General features: G+C 33.3%; 1 protein-coding gene across 6 annotated transcripts in view; it reads left to right on the top strand.

Annotated features, from left to right (window-relative positions):
* Positions 1-22,100, top strand: part of LOC145248189 (uncharacterized) — a 296,866-nt gene that overhangs the window by 44,188 nt on the left and 230,578 nt on the right. For all 6 annotated transcript variants that reach the window (XM_080110048.1, XM_080110051.1, XM_080110046.1 and 3 more), the window contains exon 2: positions 5,461-5,891. In XM_080110048.1, coding sequence (XP_079966174.1) covers positions 5,469-5,891 — 423 coding nt within the window. In that variant the 5' untranslated portion in view covers positions 5,461-5,468. The remainder of the gene's footprint in view (positions 1-5,460; positions 5,892-22,100) is intronic.

The raw sequence follows: 22,100 nt of genomic DNA, 5'->3' as shown, positions 1-22,100 counted from the left end.
AAAATAAAAGTTGTCTAACTATCGAGTTTTAGCGTATGTTATAATTTGGAAGAGTTGTGCGACTAATTCAGTATGAAAAACTGACTTATATCTCTTGACTTAAATTGACAGTCAGCCATTTTTAAAGAACGTAATTGTGGATGATCCCCCCCCCCCAATACATCTAACACGTCCACTGGGTCATTTTTCATTAATTTTGAAATTTATTCTAATTTCGATATGACACGTAATTAATGTTTTCATCTGAAATGCGTTCGTGGGGATCACCCCTCCTGCTTACACAAGCATATTTATTCATTTATTTATTTATTTTTTTTTGTACAAGCACTGATCCAGATTTCCTAGAATTGTCACACCTGTTTTATTTATTTGTTTATTTACTTATCTTTAAAAGGGACTAATCACGTGTTACGTCGCCTTTCAGCAGGTAAATAGTTCGCTAAAATAGACGTCGGCAATTTATTTCCGGGTTTGAATAGAAATATGAGAGAGAGAGAGAGAGAGAGAGAGCTCAGATACACACACAATTTCGTTGTTATTAGACGGTAAATGATAAAAGTGGCAAGTGTGACTTTTAATTCACGTTTTTTTTCTCTCCCAAATTCTTCCCACTTACATACGCCATAGTTCCACTCCCACGCGAACATTAGACGTTTTCAATTTGCTAAGAGTATCCTCAGTTTGATTTATTTATTTTATCCCCGGCAAAGTTAGACACAATGATAGTTGATAGTGGGGGGAATAAAAAAAAAAATCATTCTTATTGGACTGTTGCGTGGCTAATTGTTGCTGATATATATATATATATATATATATATATATATATATATATATATATATATATATATATATATATATATATATATATATATTTCAGATCTCAGAATACATGTAAACCCATCGAGGCTTTAAAGCCATTCGAGACTGATCTATTTGACTTAGTTAAAAGAATTAAGTTCCGGAGGCATTCAAACAAATTCCAGTCAATCCTGAAAAATGACATCGCAGAGATTAAAAAGTCTAACAAAGTGTGGGTGAAGGCTGATAAATCAACGAATATTTACAAGATGTGCCCATCTGAATACAGGAAAACTATTCTGGAGAACATCTGTAATAGTTATAAAAAGGATACCCTCGACACTGAAAATACAATCAATGAAGAAACCAAAATATTTGCATCCAAACTGGGTATAGAAGATAGAGTGGGAAAAATAGATAAGAGAAACGCATACATACTCATCAAGGACCACAAGAAAAATTTCCACATCAAGAAGCAGTCTAGACTGATCAACTCCACTAAATCGGAACTCGGTCATGTATCTAGGGAGATTATCAGGAACATTATTAAGGTAACCCTGGAGGCCACTAAATTCAATCTGTGGAAGGATTCTTCGGATACTATCGAATGGTTTAAATCGATTGAAAATAAGAGAAATGCTTGTTTCATCCAATTCGATATCATGGATTTCTATCCCTCAATTTCCAAGGAATTACTCATGAACAGCATTAATTATGCTAGGAATTTCGTGGATGTATCCGATGATCAGGTAAAACTGATTATGGCTTGTCGCAGATCCATCCTTTTAAACAATCAGGAAACATGGATCAAATCGAATAACAACGAGTTTGACGTCCCGATGGGGGCTTTTGACTCAGCCCAGATTGCCGACCTAGTGGGCATATTTATAATGTACACTATTAGCAGAATCATAGAGCCTAACTTAGTGGGATTATACAGGGATGATGGACTAATTGTTATCCCTAATAGTGACGGCCCCATGGTATCGAAAATACATAAAAAATTAGTAAGAGCCTTCAAATACCTAGGATTTAAAATAGATATTACCCCAAATTGTAAAGAAGTTAATTATCTAGACATAACTCTAGACTTAAGAAAGGGGATATACAAGCCATTCAATAAAGATAATAACACACCTTCTTATATTAATACTAGATCTAACCATCCAAGTTGCATAATTAAACAAATACCTAAAACGATTAACACTAGGATTAATAAACTTTCGGCTAACAAAGAAATTTTTGAAGCAAATAAAAAATTATACAATAGAGCACTAGAGATAAGCGGATACAGTGAAAAACTCACATATATTAAGAAGGAAAATAAAAACAAAAATAAATCTAAGAACAGAGGCCGGAAAATAATATGGTTTAATCCCCCTTACTGTCAACTATCCAACATAAACATAGGGAAAGTATTTTTGAACCTAATAGATAAACATTTTACCATAAATAATCCACTTAGGAAGATATTTAATAGAAAAACAATTAAAATAAGTTACTCGTGCACTAAAAACATGGACAGAATAATTAGCACTCATAATAATAAAATATTAAACAACTCTAATAGAAATAAGGCGACAGTAGACAAATGTAACTGCCAAGTGAAAAATAACTGCCCACTGGACGGTAATTGTAAAGTTGAGTGCGTGGTTTATAAGGCCACTATCCACCCAGAAGATAATAACAGGGACAAAAAAGTTTACTTCGGTATCTCCGCCGGAAGCTGGAAACAACGTTTTTATGACCACAAACATTCTTTCAATAACCCAGAACTTAAGAATAAAACCGAGTTAGCTAAACAATGGTGGTTATTAAAAAATGAGAATCGATCCCCAGTGATTTCATGGTCAATCCTATGTCATTCGGACGTTCCAAACGGCTTTAGGCAGAGATGCAGTTTATGCCTTGAGGAAAAAATAAGAATCCTGAAGTACCAACACAGTAATCTCCTAAACAAACGAGATGAACTGATGGCCAGATGTAGACATAAATGTAAATTTAAAATAACCAATAACTCTAGATCCGACGAACAGAGAATTCTATAATGGTAAAGACACCGAATCTAACACCACTAGATTAATTACGATAAACAATCCTACCCCACCCCACCGGCAATTATAGTGTTGTCCGGTATATACTCGATAATAACTACTTTACGATTTGTTGTCCGAAATCTAAGCTAGGCATATATATATATATATATATATATATATATATATATATGTATATATATATATATATATATATATATATATATATTTTCCCCGAAGTACCTGGCTTGTCCAAATTACTTATAAATAAATGAGATAGCCTTAAGATAATAATTTTTCTCTGCAGATAATACATTAGTTATTAAACTGAGTTAAGTCAAAAAGACCAAATACTAAAACTAGATATTATTAGATTTGATACAAATCAACACAAAAATTTAATTATTTTACTTATTTCTTTATGCGTGCATGAGAATAATTTTGTTGTACGGAGGGAATAAAAGTATATATTAACCGAAACTAGATACGTCCTATCGAATTGGGGGCGATCAATATTACATTTTCCCACTTCTTAATCAATTAAGAATTGAAATATTAATTACAACGACCGCTATAATCACCAATAAAATTATTTACATGAAAATATATAAAATATTAAATATATAGACTCAATTTTTAAATTCATAGTATTATATTACATATAAAATATTTAAATGAATTATAAGATAATATTAATTTTTACATAATAACATACAGATAGTTTTAAAACTTTATATATAATATTCTTTTTATTTTTATTTTCTTATTTTTATTTATTTATTTTTTTAGTTATATTTTTTATTAATTTATTTATCTTTTAATAGACCTACTTTCCATGACTCAATCACTGTATCCTCTTCTTTTCTTCCTCTTTTTTTTCTTCTTTTTTCCATTACGCGCTGTTCTATTTCTTTCACTATATATCCGTATACTTTCGCCCCCCCCCTTCCTAGGTTAGTAAACGCGTGTCAAGGCATTTACATGTCAGAACGTACATCTTAGAGGCGTGTGTATGTGTATGTGTTGCGTGTGTGTGTGTGTGAGTGTGTGTGTGTGTGTGTGTGTATCTATGGTTACATCGAGCTGCCGCTTATAAGTGTCTAATCTAATTTTTTTATTTGTTACTTTTAATTTTTAATTTTTATTTTTTTAAATCCCTACCACCCTCTCTATAAATGTATTAAGTGGATTGCTACTACCACCACCTTTGGTTTTTTGAGGGTCGAAGCACGATTTTTCTTTTCTTTTTCAGTATCAAAAATGTAATTGTCTGATTTAGATGCTTGAAAATACCATAAGGTTGAAATAAATTATTGCATCGACAATTATGTAATTTCCGTGTTATAATTTTTTTATATATATATATATATATATATATATATATATATATATATATATATATATATATATATATATATATATATATATATATATATATATATATATTAATTTAAATTTTAAGTCGAGACAATTTTAGTTTACCGTACAAACGATATATATATATATATATATATATATATGGATCGTTTGTACGCTAAACTAAAATTGTCTCGACTTAAAAATTTTTTTTGTCCTTCTACAAAATTTGAACAAGACCAAACCGACTTAGCATAAAGGTTACAAGTTCTGGCCTAGGCACAAAATATTTCGTAGTTCGTTTCAGTTTTACCCAGTTTCCGTTTTTTACATAAAACTATCTGAACAGTCCATTTTGTTTCTAGGTCAAGTCTTGTAAACTTTATTCTGACTCAAAATACCCACCCAATATATGTCACGGTAACCTATATAGGGTGGGGTTCTAGCAGTATTTTCTATAATTTTTTAGTTTTAAGTCATTTTCAAAATTTTGAATTTTACGAGCTAAACACGCAAGCATTTTTCTTGAACTCTCGTAAACACTAGGCACTTTGTTTTTCGAATCGATTAAACGTTTTAAAGTGAACAAAACCACTAAAAAATTGTCTGGGTAGGAGTAACTTATCTTGCCTTTTGATAACATTTATTGGCGCTTCTACACTATTGGGACGAGATTTCGGAAATCGTAATACTGAATTTCACACACACACACACAAAAACCCAATGGTATCTACGTATTACTCGTATTTTTAAGATGATGATATCCAAAAATTACAACAATTGATAAGGTAGAAAATTAACTATTAAAGAAAATAACAAATAGAATTTGATGAAAACGATCGTAAGTTACAGGAGAATTCAAAAGGGAGGTAATTTTCCGTTTTGATTTAAACAAGATGGCCACAATTTTTCACCTGCTCACATGATTAAAGTTGTTTTGTTTAATAATTCTGTTATATTCAGGTAATTCCGACTGCATAATTTAGAAGCTCACATTGTAACTTATTAGAATTGACAAAAAAATCAGTTGAAACTATTTTTTTTTTCATCTGAAAACTATTTATTGACTACAAAATCTTGTCTCAATAGTGTAGAAGCGCCCATTTATTTGTTATGTATTCAATTTTTTTTTTTACCACTTTTTCAAAGGATTGTGGACAGTAAAACATACCCATTTTTTTCACCTCTTTTTTAAAACTTTGCTGCACTCATGCCTGAAATTAAATTTAAAAAAAATTTTTTTTAATTTAAATAATTATTTTCATTCATATAGGACATAAAATGGCGTCAAGTTCTGTCAGCCAAGAGAGTCTGGACCGTGAAGACAGCGATACAATAAGTACCCGGAGATGTAAAATGCGTACCAGTCGGACTCGATGTGCAGCCTATACCAAAGAGAGAGAAGGTACATCTGAGCACCTTCCTGATGGTGCAAGGGACCAGAATGGGGAGCACCACCATACATCTGGTGGTACCCCGGGGGACGATTTGGATAGCATTGGTCGTATATCTGGTACGACGATGACTGGAACTGGGGGCGGCAGTGCTGGGGTTGACCACGAATCGCCGACCCGAGGCACGTCAAGGACCAAAGATAAGAGAACCCGGCCGAATCATTTACATAAGGGAAAACCACCCAAAGACAAAAGAAAACTACGCGAAAAAAGGAGGAGTACAGGTGTCGTTCATTTACCGTCGACAGAGGTAAGTCCGTGATTAATATTTTTATTCTACAGTAGAACCCCAGGATATGGTGGCCGTAGGATACTGTTTTTTCAGGCTACGATGTGGAATACAATGTTTTTCCAGCCTCTGGTTTACCCCGCTTTACGGTGCCATTTATAATGTTATTTGATTATATACATATGTATTATATACTGTACTGTATTTTGTTGCTAATTTTTTTTATGCTGTATCCCGGGGTTTGCTGTATTTTTATGGATGTATGAGCATGGTCACACTCGGTATTGTCTAACATGTCTTTGATGTTTATGTGTATCTTGGGTGAATGGAGAGCTCTACAATATTACTGTAAAATACTCTAAACTAATATATATATATATATATATATATATATATATATATATATATATATATATATATAAATAAAATGTATATATTGGATTCTGCATCTTTGGATTTTACCGTCATTGGAAATTTTACCCTTCACCAGACTATTCAGTCATGTGAAATCACTTTTTTTTATTCACCCTATTCCCTCTGCTTCACTTTTTGTTATCAAATAAGATCTATTACTTACTTGTAGTTTCATTTAATACTTTTGCAAGTAAAATCCGATCCCGCATTTTGCTAAATCCTACCTTCCGATGAGAAGGAAAGTATTTCTTCAAAGCTCTGTGGATTAAGGACTATCCATTTATTTAGTGTTTCCTTTTTCAGATTAAATATGTTTTTAACTCTTTTTCAAAGTATTTTTTAACATGTTTTATTAACTACTTGTTCTTATGTATATATATATATATATATATATATATATATATATATATATTTTACTGCTTGGAATAGTATTCAAATATATAAACAAATAAAGTTCTTTTAGATAGCTCCATAGTGCAATACTAGAGCTATAAATATTTTTGCATACAATTGTTTCAGCCTGTAATTGATACTTTATATCACTATTATATTCCTATATATCAGCTATGGGACAAAACAATTATATGCAGGCGATACAAAATAGAATTAAAAATTTTGAAATGAACAAAAATAAATGAATTTCTATTCCTTCTAAAGCAGTGAATTATTAGAAATATATATATTAATATATATATATATATTGTCACATAATCCTTAAATTAGATTATGTGTTTTAAGAGAAAACTAAAATTTAATTTTGGGCAGACGAAGAATGTATCATTTTTTTTTATTTTTGTTTAATTATCGCCGGGGCAAAAGGACAGAGAACAAGAGGCCGAACTTGTAACGAGAGAAAGAGAGGCGAATCTACAATGAAAGAGAAAGAGTGTGAGAGAAAGAGAGAGAGGAGAAAAGTGTAGGGGAAAGAGAGAGGAAGAGAGAGTTGAAGAAAAATGTTCAGATATAAACACCACCTTCACCCTTTGAGGATGAGTCAGAAAGTTAACAAGGTCATCCAGTCAGCACACTTTCTGACCCCTTTTAGTTCCGGGTGCCAAGCGACAAACGTGAACGAAGAAAGAATTAGAGGCAAAGTACGGAGAAGAGAGGGAGAGATGAAAAAAAGAGAAATTCTTGGACACTCTCAGCAAAGCTGCCATGCTTAGCAGATGTGCAAAAATCCTATTCGACAGCAAAAGAAAAATGGAGACGAACCAATACCGTCAAAGCAGATAATGTCAGCAACACGACTCGAGGGAACATGGCGAACCAAAGATGCATAGAGCGAAAAGCTGAAATAAGAAACCAGTGCTGTATGTTGTGAACGGTCATCCGAAGTGAATAGAATGATGGTTAAACTTCACATAGAAAAAAAAAAAGTAAAATCTGTAAGTCCTCTCTCTATATCTCTCTTGTGCAGCATATCGGCAATTCCTTTATTTTGCTATTATTTTGTTGTTCTTCATTAATGTATTTTCCGTTGGTATTTTTAGACATTAGCGTAAGACCCCCTCCCCAACCATCCTCATGATTTATTTTTCTTTTTGTTGTTCGATTTCATCTTTTCTTCTTGATTCAAAATTTAACATCACATTTGCCTCCGTTCTCTCTGTGTTTTGTGCCTATTTTATTTTATTTCACTGATCTGAGAAAGGTATTCCCCTCCTCTCTTGTTCAACATACCGAATGCATTCGAACCCAAGAACCAAAATTTATTTTCCTTTTTTTTTTTCTTTTTGTTGCGTAATCCTCCTTCGTCGTTCCCAATGCAGAGGCATTCATAACAAAAAATATATATCAGATTGACATGTTCTAATGGTGTTAAAATACAGTTTTTTTTTAAATTCACCAAAAAATAGCCCATTTATCATATTTCGAAAAGCTTTATGGAATTTTTTTTTTTTTTTTTTACATGAAGGTCACCACTTATCAAGGCCCAGAAGCCACTCGGGGATAAGGGTTATTTTGTGTACAGTAATCAATGGGATAGTGTTGCAGTATTCATTAGTATTGGACATTTGATAAAGTGTCATTACTTAGGGGAGCGGTTCATCAGGAATTTGTTTATATTGGACTTGAAGACATCCATGTTGAAGTCAGGAGGGAAACAGGCAAGTGGAAGAGAGTTCCACAGGCGTGCAGTTCTAATAAAGAAGCTTTGTTCATGGAATCTACCTTTTGATTTAGGCACAGATAAAGAGTGGGGAAAATTTTTGACAGTGGTTTCAGCTAGACGGGTGTTTATCGTGAAAGATTGGCGAGGGGAGGACCAGAGATTAGAGCTCAGGCAAGGACCTGCCATAGAAATAACGATAAAACAAAGATAGGCTCGCAACGTGTCTTCTGTGGGAGAGAGGTTGCAGGGAAGAGAAACTAAACCACGAAGTCTATTTTGTACTCTGTCAAGGCAAGATAGGCTGTTTTTAGCAGCTCCTGTCCAGATGTGGCAGCAGTATTCCATCCTTGGACGTACTTGGCTTTTATATAGAGAGAATTGCATCAGTAGTGAGAGAATCGTTTTCTGTTTGGTGCTATATTTGTCATGATTGCCCAGTTCTCCAATTCATTGATGCTGTCAAGGTTTTATCTTTTAAACACTGAATACGCGTTTCATTTAATAACTTTGAAAGATAATTTTTTTTTATATTATTATTCTAAGAAATATTCTGAAAATTGTCAACTCAAAATGTATTGTTTTTGAGAGGTGGACTGAGCAGTGGACTTATACACTTCCAAAATAATTCTTAGGAAAAAAAAAATGGCCGATGCTCTACTCTGCTTACAAACCGAAGCACATTCTTTCTTAATCATTAATCATATTTAATGCCTTTTTATGTTCAGACATTTTACTATGGGGTCCTATAAATCTGTATCCTCAAATGCCTACATGTATAGACCCATTTGCACATTCACAGATTCGCTGATACTGGCAGTAACTTCGATATTCAGCTGCATGCTAATGCATATTTGCATCAACATTAGTATACAAATGTATCCATATGTATACACATCGAATATAGTGTCAAATGAGTACATATGTATATATACACAAAAGTAAAGTTACATGTCTGTACACACTGCATGTATGCAGATACCCAAATACATATTTCTATACATATGCAACACATGCATAAATCCACCTGTGCATGCATATACATACACTCAATTAAAAATGTATTATTATTCAAGGCTGTGTTTATTTTACCTCATATTTTCATGCGCGAGTTCCAATAATTAGAAAGCATCCTAGCTCTGGTGTAAATATTTTGTTCTGTTTGCAGTTCATTATGATTTCAGATTTTTTGTTAAGCAATTTTCTCCTCGCAATAAATTTTGTTATTGTGAGCTTTTCACTCAGACATATATAATATGGTACATTTAAAGACTTACAGGTTTTTGCTTTTCTTGTAATGTAAACAAATGGTTTGCTGCACAACTCACCACTTAGGATGCCTCTATAATTCTGGCTTCTAAATTCATAATTCTTGTATCTTGGTGGCACTGTGCCTTGCTTGAAGGTAAAAAAAAAGAAAAAAAAAACTGCTTATGCGCTTATGTTACCATGCTATTTAAAAAATAGTATTTTCAAGTTAAATTCAAGTTTTACAATATTTTTTTTTTTATTAAATTGTTAGGTGAAAGTACAGAATAGTTATAAAACATCCTTCCCATGTTAAGAATGGCTTTCTAAATAATGTTATTATTTCAGCAGGGTAACATAAGTTCATAAGTATCAAAAGGACTATAACCAATTAGTAAACATATTTTAAACCTTATTTAAATTATCTAAATATCAAACATGGATGTAAAGATTACTTATTGGAGTACCAAATATCCAATAATAATAGATGTAATAATATTAAAAAAAAACATTTTTAGGGAAATAGTCCAAGACAAGGCATGAAACCACTTGATGTAAATAGCTAAAAAAAGGAAATACTTCTTCAAGGTCAAAAACTAATCAACGATAAGTGTTAGATGAATAGATTTAAACACAGAAAATAGCAATTCTTTCCCCTTTGTCAAAAATACTGCTAATAGAATGTGAGGACTAAAGGACAAAAAAAAAGAAAAAAAAAGAAAGGAAAACGAGTTATGAGATTACCGAAAGTAAACCCAAGGTCCACTTTCTACTCTTTTTGTAAATCGTACCCCAAAAATCACGTAAATTGATGAAGTAGCTTTTATTTTTTTATATAAAGAAAATAGTATCTGTTGGTTAACGTAAATCAAACTCTGAACTAAAGGGTGCTTATTGGAAATAGTAAAACGTTCGTTAAATTGAAATTTGAACTATGAAGAATCCCATTATTCTTTCTACTATTTGATCTCGTTTCATTCTTGTTCGCTGAGAATGAACCTGGATACTTTAAAATAAACAAAAAACAAAGTTAAATAGTTCTGAATTAAATGCTATTTTAGAAATTCAATTCAATTATTTTTTGTTTTCATGACCTTTGTGACGAAGCTCAGGTGTGAGTGTTCATTTTGGTATTCGATCTGATCATCTATATATTAATACGATAGCGTGTGTGTTATTTTCTGTGTCACACTTACATCCAGGTTGTTTAATTGTTATGTACTTCCATTTCTTGTAATAAATAATTTTCCAAGAATTCTTAAGTCTTGGTTTCGGTTTCGATTATAGCTGATGGCACTTAAGTCATCTATTCTTTTTCTTTTTTTAAATAATTTTACCAAGAATTCCTCATAAGTTCTGGTTTTGATTATAGCCAATGGCACTCCAATAATCTATTTGATAAAAAATAATTTTATCAAGAATTCCTCATAAGTTTTGGTTTTGATTATAGCCAATGGCACTCCAATAATCTATTTGATAAAAAATAATTTTATCAAGAATTCTTCAGAAGTCTTGGTTTCGGTTTTAACTGATGGCACCTTTGTAATTATTTTTTTTTTTTTATAAATAATTTTATTAAGAATTCTTTATAAGTTTGGGTTTAGGTTTCGATTATAGCTGAAGGAACTAAAGTTAAAAATATTCATAAGTTTGGGATTCGGTTTCAATTCAAGCTGATGAATCCAAGTAATATAGATATATTTTTTATATTTGAAATCGCAACTTTATATGTAAAAATCGATAGAACATTAACTCTATAATAATACTAGCATTTCAGCCAGACGTTGCCCCGGTGTTTGGAGGTTATGTTGAGCAAAAAAAAAAAAAAAGCAGTCAATTTTTTTAAAATTTGACCCCGATTATGACCCCTTAACATTTATTGTTTTAGGCTCAAATCAAGTTATTAAGTTAGATCCATATCAAAGGAACCTATATCTAAAATTTCAAGTGTTTAGACCCAAAATTGTTGGAGGAGTTTTGTAGAGTTCTCAAAGGTCAAATCGTTGAACTTTGACCCCTCAACAGCCAAATTTCTGGCCGAAAACAGATCACAAAGATTTTCCCAAATCTCAGTACCCTGTGTATCAAATGTCGAGTCTGTAGACTTAAAATCGACAGTTATTGCGTATGGAAATGTACACACAGACACGTTCACTTTTATAGATATACAAAATCTGCAAGAATTAAAATATATTCAAGCGTATTTTAAGACCTGGCTATGCTGGGCGTCCCTGCTAGCTTGGATAAATACTTTTGCAGTTTTAACAAAATCGCTAGTAAAAATGTAATAATAGAATTTTCCTCATCTTTGAGATGAGGATTGAAAATTTGTATCATTTGGATTATTCGGACTACTGCTCTCATCTTAAGTGTTATTTGCACAACGTTTTTGTTTTAATTTTATTATTAGGCTGGAAACATGTTGGAATTAGTTGTATCGTATTACCCTGCAGTTGTTGACGTTCGTGCTGTTACAGAAATGCAAAGATCGAAATAAGTTTCGTTTTGGTTAACAAAACGAACAAAAACTATTTGCTTGAAAATATTTAAACAAATATTTTCATAAGAAAAAATAGAATCGATTTTTGTAAGAAGTACTTTTATTTTTTTATTATTTGACGAAGGATTAAATAAATGCAAGTTAAATATGCGTGACAAGTTTGTGCGTTTCAATGACGTCATTCACATTTTACAAATAAAGGCGCACGAATAACAAATATACAAATGTACACACCACTCAATCTTTCATTGGCTAATTTGAATATTGTGGTTTGTTGGTTATGTTTATTGGATTAAAAAAACACAAGATGCTGAATGGAAGTTGCTCTGACGAACGTTTTACCCCTTGACTTAAATAGTTCTGACAAAGAGCAAAATCCCACCCCTACACAGTAGAGATCGCTAGATGCCAGAAAGCCCCTTACTCTAATAGTCTTCCCTCAAACTGCTAGACTTTGGAATTCCTTCTTGCTTTTGCTTCCCTGACTGTACTGACATGCAGAAGTTTAAGTGTAATGTGAACAGAAATCTTGCTGCTCAACTCCCTGCAAATTATGTCTCAGATAGTAACCCTCCCCCCACATCAAAGTGGCACTGTGACTTGTTTGGGGTGAAGTAGCAATAAAACAAAAAGAAATCTGCTGCAAATAAAATGGGCTCCTTTTACTTAGCTAGAAAACTCTTACACCTGCCAGTATCCTGTATCTCTGTAAAGCCACCATCCATCCATGCATGGAGTATTGCTGACACATCTATTCCTCTTAGATATGGTACAAAAAGGAGTTTCTAACCTAATTGGTCTTGCAATATCTACAAAGCTCCATGTTTCATCCTTGTACTTGTTTTACAAGTACTTTCACGGAATGTGCTCCAATGAACTTGCTACACTTGAACCCCTTCAACTTAAAATATACCCGACCAACCGGACTAGCAACAAAGTCCCACCTTTTCATTCTAGAGGTCTCCAGATGCTTAAAAACTTTCTGTTCCAATTACTTCTTTGGTTGGATCACTTGTGTTTGGAATTTCCTCCCTGCTTGGTGTTTTTCTCATAATTTTGACTTAGTTTAAAACAGAGTGAAATTGTTTAGGAAAAAGTTTTTTTTTTTTTTTTTTTTTTTTTTTTTTTTTAAAACTCACCTTCACCCCAGACAAGACATACTGCCACTGGGACGTAAGGGCTCTACTAATTGGGACCATGCCTAAGAAAGATTAAAATGTTAGTTTACGTTGCATTTGAACTTCTGCATGTCAGTGCAGTTTGGGAAACAGGTAGCAAGAAGGGAATTCCAAAGCCTAACCGTTCTAAGGAAGAAGCTATTTGAGTAGAAAACTTTCTGACATTTAGGGACCTCAACAGTAAAAGGGAGTGATTTTGTTGCTAAGCGAGTTTGTCGGGGATATATATGTCAATTTTTGGTTTTTTACACTTTTTGCTCCACAAACATACACACAGGGAAAAGATAACAAAATACCAAAGTCTAATGTAAGGAAACTGGAATCTTAGGAAAATCTCCATCATTCTAGGAGTAATAAAATTCCATAGGAGTAATAAAACTAATGAAAAATAATTTCAAATTCTATGTGGCAAATCTACTCGGTGGACCAAGTGTAAGAGAGATACAAACAATTGCACTTGAAAGGACGGTTAGAATCTTTAAAAGAACTCTCGGTTTCAATGCATGAGATAGGATGGTCCATCCCCAGCTAGAAAAAGAAAATATAAGAGATGGCAGTGGTCCCATACATGGAAAATATATCTCAATTCTAGACTTTTTTGTTGTTGTCTATTTGCATCCCTATTTATATGCAATCATCAAGAGAAATCTTTATAATCGGTTTTCGGACAGAAATTTGGTTGACAAGGGGTCAAAGTTCAAGGATTTGACCTTTGAAAACTCTACCAAACTTCTCTGTCAATTTTGGGTCTAAACACTTGAAATTTTAAATGTAGGTTACTTGGACATGGATCAAACTTTTTAATTTGATTTGAGCGCAAAACAAATATTAAGGAGTCAAAATTGGGGTCCAAATTAAAAAAAATTTGACCTCTGCGGACTCTACCAAATTACTCAGCCAATTTTTTGTCTAAACATTTGAAATTTTACATAAAGTGTAATCAGACGTAGGGTAAGCTTTTTAATCGGTTTTTGGCCGAAAATTTGACTGCCAAAGGGGTCAAAGTTGAAAGATTTGACTTTTGCAATCTCTAGCAAACTATTCAGCCAATTTTGCGTCTAAACATTTGAAATTGTACATAAAGAGTATTCAGACATGCAAGCTTTTGAATCAGTTTTTGGGCAAAAATTTGGCTGCCAAAAGGTCAAAGTTGAAAGAGTTGACCTTTGTAGACTCTGCCAAACTCCCCCACCAATTTTAGGTCTAAACACTTGAACTTTTAGATGAAGGTTACCTGGACATGAGTCAAACTTTTTAATATTTGTATGCATATACTCAAAGTTATGAACAGTACATAGGACCTGAACAAAGCTGGGCTGAACTGCTAGTTGTTCATAAATAAAATATAGTCATACGAAGTGTGAGTACATTTATACATCTTTTTCATTCTTTTTTGAGACACTCTGTATATGTTGTTTATAAATGAACTTTTGTATATGCAGATTTAAAGTATCTTTTTTTCTCTTTCCTCCCTTTCTCTCCGTGTCTGCCTTTTACTCTCTCTCTCTCCCTTTTACTCTCTCTGTATGTCTCCCTTTCTCCCTCATTGCAATATCCATTTCTCTCTCTTTGTCTCTTTCTCCCCTTCTCCCTCTCTCTTTTGAATAAAGCAAAAAAAACAACAAAAAAAAAACCCCCCAAAAAAACAAAACAAAAAACAAAAACAAAAAAAAAAACAAAAAAAAAACAAACAATTGTTATATAAGTAAAAAGGTTAGAAACATTTAATGTTTCTTTAGCAAAAAGCAGAAATCACTTGCTTGAGTGCTTAACCCATGACAAGCTCATATTCACTTTCTCACTCATGATGGGTCTATGCTTCATTCAGGAATTTATGACACAAAAATGTCTGTTAAGGGTGGGTGGGATATCTTCCACTCCAATTTTTTACTACTTTCCTGTTAGTGATTATTAGGACTATGACAAGAGAATATTCTCATCATTGTTTGACTCTCGAGCATATATCCGACACAGTTAATCAATCGAGAACCACATCACTATCTAAAAACATGATATTAACTGATATATACGCGAGTCAAAATAATGAAAAGAATATTCTCTTGTCATAGCCCTAATGATTATAATTCTCACTATGAGTTGTGAGTTTCAAATTTACTAATTTTATTAGCAAGTATAAAAAAACCTGGTGCTGCCAGAGGGTTGACTCACACAATCGCTATATCCTCCTGCCTCCAGTCTAGCATAATTCTCTTTTTTATTCACATATTTTAAAAACTGTTTTATAAGTAGGGCTGTGACAATAGAATATTCTTTTCATTGTTTTGACTCTCGGGTATATATCCGACACAGTTAGACACAATCAACCGAGAACCACATCAGTCTATATAAAAAACATAATATATCAACGGATATATACTCAAGAGTCAAAACCATTAAAAGAATATGCTGTTGTCACAGCCATATTTATAATATTAAACTTTTGAGGGTTGGGGGGGGGGATAACGATTTACTCGACGTTGATTGGATGAAAGAGGCTGGAAGTAGAGTGGTTTTAATTGAAATAAATTTCGGTAAATTCGTTATTTTTAATTCTTTTGAATGAATGAGGATCCAGTGCTCAGTCAATGGTGCTCAATTCACTGCAGCAGTTATGCCTCCCATTTGTCAAATACACATGTTCATTGAAAAATAACTCCCTATTTTAAAATACATACAATTTATGTTTGAAATATAATTTATACAATTAAAAAATACGAGGAGAAACAATGATGCATGGAATTTTATTTAAAACTAGCATTTCAGCGCGGCGTTGCCCGGGTGTTTGAGCAAAAAAGAAAAAAGCGGTCAATTTTTTAAAACTTTGACCCCTATTATGACCCCTTAACATTTATTGTTTTGGGCTCAAATCAAGTTATTACGTTAGATCTATGTCCAAAGAACCTATATCTAAAATTTCAAGTGTTTAGACCCAAAATTGTTGGAGGAGTTTGGTAGAGTTCTCAAAAGGTCAAATCGTTGAACTTTGACCCCTTAACAGCCAAATTTCTAGCCGAAAACCGATTACAAAGATTTTCCTAAATCTCAGTACCTTGTCTGTGACAGAGATATTGTGTAGGGAAATGTAGACAGACAAACAGACAGACAGACAGACACTTTCACTTTTATAGATATATAAATTGTATTTAAGCGCCTTCATTCGTCACCAGCTTTTCAAGTCGACCTTTTTCTTTTTTTTACATAGGCATCACCACTTATCAAGGCCCAGAGGCAACTCGAGGATCAGGGTTAAAGAGTATACAGTAGTCAATTGGACAATATAGTAATCGTTAGTATTGGAAACCTGGTAAATTTGTTAACTTAAGTGGAACGGCTCATCAAGAACTACGTTAGACTTGAAGACAACCATATTGTAGTCTTTTCTGGTGACAACAGTCCACAAGAAGGATAGAGAGAAAAAAAAAAAAAAATAAAACCACACACACAAACTGATTCTACTCCTGAAGAAGGTGTTATATCACCGAAAATGTTTATTAAAAAAAAAAAAAAAAATCCTGCATTGTATTAGCTTTCTAAAATTGCAGATTTTAACTGAAACAATAATTTCCGTACATGTGTAAGAAAATTAGGTTGAGGGGGGAAGGTCACCTTTTCTTTTTTTTTGCTCTGTTGAAATCAAGATCTTTGCAAATCATTAAACAACTACAAAAAAACAAAACAAAAAAAAAAAACGCAGACAAATTGATTTTTCACGCTTGGCTTCAAATCATCATCTTTTGTATTGAGATCAGCATCTTATTCTTTCCTTCTTTATAATCTCGTTGTAAACAAAGACATTCTCCTTTTGGCAGAGATCTAAAGAGAGCTTCAAAAATAAATGCTGAGTCATAAATGGGGCAGTATGGCATGCACGGTAACTTGGTGAAGCCCAGGACAAATCATGATGGTTTGCCCAGTTAAGACTCCAGTAAAAGCCTAAAATACTGTCAAATATGATGAAGAAGTAATGTTTTTAATCTATAATATAAAGGACAGTTGTTTGCGTGTGTGTTTGTATGTCCGGTTAAAATAAAAAAAAACGACTAAACAAATACCCACAAAATTGATATTTTCTTAATCAGTATTACCCTGGATAAATATTTAAAATTCAGAAACAAAAATATCCATTCTTTGAACCTAAGCCAGTGCATATTTCGCCAGGGAAGAGGGTCGGTTTTTTAAGTAAATTATGTACTAACTGAAGGGAAGTAACACTGATTTTTAAAGAGTTAGTTCCCTTATGTCGACTCTTTCCTCAAAAAATCTATATTATAGAGAGTTGTTTCTGTGTATGTTTACAGAGAGGAATCGGTTAGGCAGAGAATAAAGCGAGATTGATGGGTGGGTTAGAGTGAGAGAAATTAGAGGAGGGGAAAAGAGAAAATTTTAATAGAAATATGTTATGCCTTCACCCCAGGCAATATTTGGTAGTCTTGCTAGTATATGTAAACAGATATAAAATGAAATAAAAAACTTTTGTTGTTATAACAATTGCAAAAAAAATAACGGTATATAAACATTACAGAATGCAACTTTTCGTGAAATAATATATATATATATATATATATATATATATATATATATATATATATATATATATATACTAGCATGGGTGCCCGGCGTTGCCCAGGAATTTGGAGGTGTATGTTGAGCAAAAAAAAAAAAAAATTTTTTTAAATTTTACCCCTATTATGCCCCCTTAACATTTATTGCTTTGGGATCAAATAAACTTATTAAGTTCCATGTCCAAGGAACCTATATCTAAAATTTCAAGTGTTTAGACCAAAAATTGTCGGAGGAGTTTGGTAGAGTTCTCAAAAGTCAAATCGTTAAACTTTGGCCCCTTACTTGCTAAATTTCTGGCCGAAATCCGGTCACATCGATTTTCCCAAATCTCAGCATCCTGTATATCAAATTTCGAGTCTGTAGACTTAAAATTGACAGAGTTATTGCGTATGGAAATGTACACACACACAAACACACAGACACTTACTTTTATAGACATAAAAATAATAGATAGATAGATACACACACATTCAGTAAATGTACAGTACATTTTTTTTTATTGTATTTCTTTTTTAACAAACTGAGCCACAATAACGCGTGGCTGGATACAGCTATTATATATATGTATAACAAATGACAAAAGTTTATATTCCAAATTTCATGATGTTGATCATCTTACAATTTATTCCGTTAATTACGTTGACATTTAGAATTCATTCCTTTAATTACATTAACGTTTACAATTCTTGACAGTGTTTCGTAGCGCAAAATCATTCATCAATCGATTAATTTATTTTGGCCCTTAACTCATCAGAAGAAATAGCAACTATCAATCCATTAAAATAAAATAAAATGCATTTGGACATGATTACAAAATCCGAAAATTGGAAGAGAAGTTGCAATTACCTTTTATTTTATCTTTTATTACGCCATTTTGAATTTACAAAATAATGATTAAATTAATGATTTTGCGCTATGAAACAGTCATTGTCAATAATTGTAAATGTCAGCGTAATTTAATAAATTGTAAGATGGTCATCATCATGAAATTTGAAATATAGACTTTTGTGATTTGTTTGTTATATGCTCTCTAATTACATTGAGCTTCAGAAATTAAGGATTAATATATAAAAAAGTGAGATATAATTGGAACAACCATACTTCCACAGATATATATATATATATATATATATATATAACAAGAAAAATTGGTGGAAATAAAAATTTAATAAATTACAATGTTTATTAATTTATCAAAAATTCAAACAAGAAATAATAAGAAAAATCCCTAACCCATGACTTATCAGAGAAAAATCCTTAAACCATACACTTATCAGAGAATAAACAATCATAAAAAATATATCGCTGATTAGCATAAATTTGAAAATATATTAAAAAAAACCTCCAAAAAAAACAACATTTTTTATGGCATTTTCAATCGAATTAAATAAGAGGGGAAAGTAAAAAAAGCAATGAATCATTGAATATATTAATCAATTAATATTAATCAATTAATATTAATCAATTAATATTAACTATATTTTAATTATGTATACATAAAATAGCACAATGGATAAACGCTGAAACTGCCCCCCCTCCAAAAAAAAAGAAATAAAATAAAAACAACTGGTTTCAATCTGGCCCCCTCTGATGGATTCCTAGGGTCCCCACCCTGTTGTTTCCACCTCCTCTCTAAGCCTATCTTTATGTAAATAAATGTATTAGTAATAGAAAATTAATCTCCTGTGGCTGATAAAAATGCCCGTTCTGAGGGTGTCATAGGTCAGGGCGGAAGTTGATTGTTTATAAATAAGTCCAATATATTAGACAAATAAAACATTTTATTTATTTTTTTCCTAAGCTGGACTTATATATAGTTAAGTAGAGGATAAATATAAGGAGGAAATCATCTTATCTTTGGTGACACATGCCATTCGTAATGCTGAAAGATAGGGTAAGAGCGTTAAAATGGATCTTCTTCTTCATCTTCATCTTCACTATTTTATATGCTGGCTTTTAGAAATTGACTTTCTTTTATTTATTTCACCTGCGATTGAACTCAGAACATCCATGTAGAGTTCACTGTAAAACAGGAATGCTAAACATAAGGGAACATGTGCCCCCCCCCCCCGTGGAGAATCGATTAATACCACCAACAAAACGAAGAAAGCAAAAAGTTAAGTCTTTTATGAATAAGTTGTTTTAACAACGAAAATCTCAGAATAATAATAATAAAAAAAAAAAAAATGATTTTAATCATTTAATAAAAAAAAAAAATTTAACATTCGGTTTTATAAATTTTCCAATTAAATTAGTTTTTTTTATAATTTAAGCTGGATTGTTGCGGGGCTCGAATGTCGGTGGCAATCGACCCTACAATTAAAAGATAGGACAAGCAAAAAAAAAAAAAAAAAGACGGAAAACAACGATGGCAAAGAAGAGATGACAGACACAGTAGGTACCGTCGTGAACGAATATAAATCCGTTCAGGTTTATTTTCCAAAAAGAAACTGAATTGTGGTAGGAGGTTTTAGTGTGAATGTTGGAGTTCAACTAGTGTTTGAACTGATATAGCTACAAGATCGTCGCCAGTGGCTATAGGAAAATATACGCTGACTTGGGAAGCTGGGCTGTTGGAAATCGAGCAAGTTGACGGCGAGTGGCTGCTGCTACTAGGTTCGGCTATCAAGTGAGTTGGTGGCAAGTGGCTGCTGCTACTGCTGGGCTTGGCTGCTGTCTGGGTAGCCTAGCCTGTTCTGTAATGGTTTGCCTGCTGCTGCTGTGTTGGATTGAGCTGCTAGTGGGGACGACCCTTGCTGCCTGACAAGCCAGGTTGGTCTGTCCTTTGTTGAAATAACTGTATTTATACTCGTCCGGTGGACGTAGTTGTAGACAAAAGCGGCTTGTAGCACTGGTCCTCATTTTTGTTTTGTGTTTTTGTGTTTACTGTAGGGAGTCATCTGTTGGAGGTTTATATTCATGTGTTATATCAAATTGAAGCGAAGAAAGTTGTGAATATTATTCTAGCAGAAATTCTACTGTTACAGTGTTCCACAGGATAACTATTCACATCGAATAAGTTGTCTAAGGGTCGTCGGCTGTGGTGTTTGTGTATTGAATTGGGATCTTTTTTTGATGAGCGGTTTCTTTTGGTTGAAAACCGCGACAAGGGCCCTCCTCCTGGATAATTTATTGTAAATCAATTAACAACAGAAAGTCTTGTATTTTTTCAGGAAAGGTAACCTTCCTTCCTGGTCACGTCTTTTTGGGGTGATGCTTGGAGGATCTTGGGTCTGTGCTGATTGTGGTTGAGTGTCTGTGTTTGCTGTAGCAGCAAGTTGCATTACTGGCTGCGACTTCTCTAGGAAAGCTGGTTTCTCTCTGTCGATGGAAATGGGCCTGTTCGTTTTTTTTCGTCTGATGGCGAGGTGCTTTTCAGAACACTCCAGTACTTTGAACAGTCCTTGGTATGTTGGTATTAATGACCTAATTGCATCGTTCCTAATGAAGATGAATTTGCAGTCTTTTAGTTGTTGTGGGCATGCATGGGTGCTGATGATTGTCTGGCCAGTTGGTACTTCTGCTGAGACATCCTTTGGTTCAGTCCCTGGTTGAAAGGAGTTACTGTGATGGTATCGGGGGTGGAATCATTGAAGTACTGTCCTGATAGGGAAAGTGATGTACCAAAAACGAGCTCGGCTGGTGAGCACCTGAAGTCTTCCTTAAGAGAGTTGCGAATTGACAGTAGAATTAAGGGTAGATCGTCCATCTAACTGTTGGCATCATGTTTTGTTGAATGACGTCTTTAAGGTGCAGTGGAATCTTTCTACAAAGCCGTTGGCATAGGGGTGGTAGGCTGTGGTTTGGATATGCTTAACACAGAGTAGCTGGGTGAACTCTTGGAAGAGTTCGGACTGAAACTGTGCATCGCGATCCATGGTGATTATGCTGGGAATGCCAAACCTGGCTATCCATTAGCGCAGGATTGTCTTTGCCACTGTGTTGGCCGAGGTGTCTTGGATGGGTATGGCGATTGGCCCCCAGGAGAAATGATCGATGATGGTGAGGAGGTATTAGAAGTCGTGACACATGGAGAGAGGTTCGACTATATCAACATGTATGTGGCTAAAACATGCATCCAGACTGTCGAAAGTGCCGGGTGGGGGGTATACTTTACATCTCTGGCACTCAAGACAGGTCAATACCCAGTCATGAATGTTGGTATTCATTCTGGGCCAAACAAAACGGTCTGCAATGAGTTTCAACATAGCGTG

This window comes from Euprymna scolopes, chromosome 26 (genome assembly GCF_053919585.1).
Source record: "Euprymna scolopes isolate OS-2025 chromosome 26, ASM5391958v1, whole genome shotgun sequence".
Taxonomy (NCBI): Eukaryota; Metazoa; Mollusca; class Cephalopoda; order Sepiida; family Sepiolidae; genus Euprymna; species Euprymna scolopes.
Note: the sequence above shows the minus strand (reverse complement) of the source record. Positions and strands in the feature narration are given on the sequence as shown.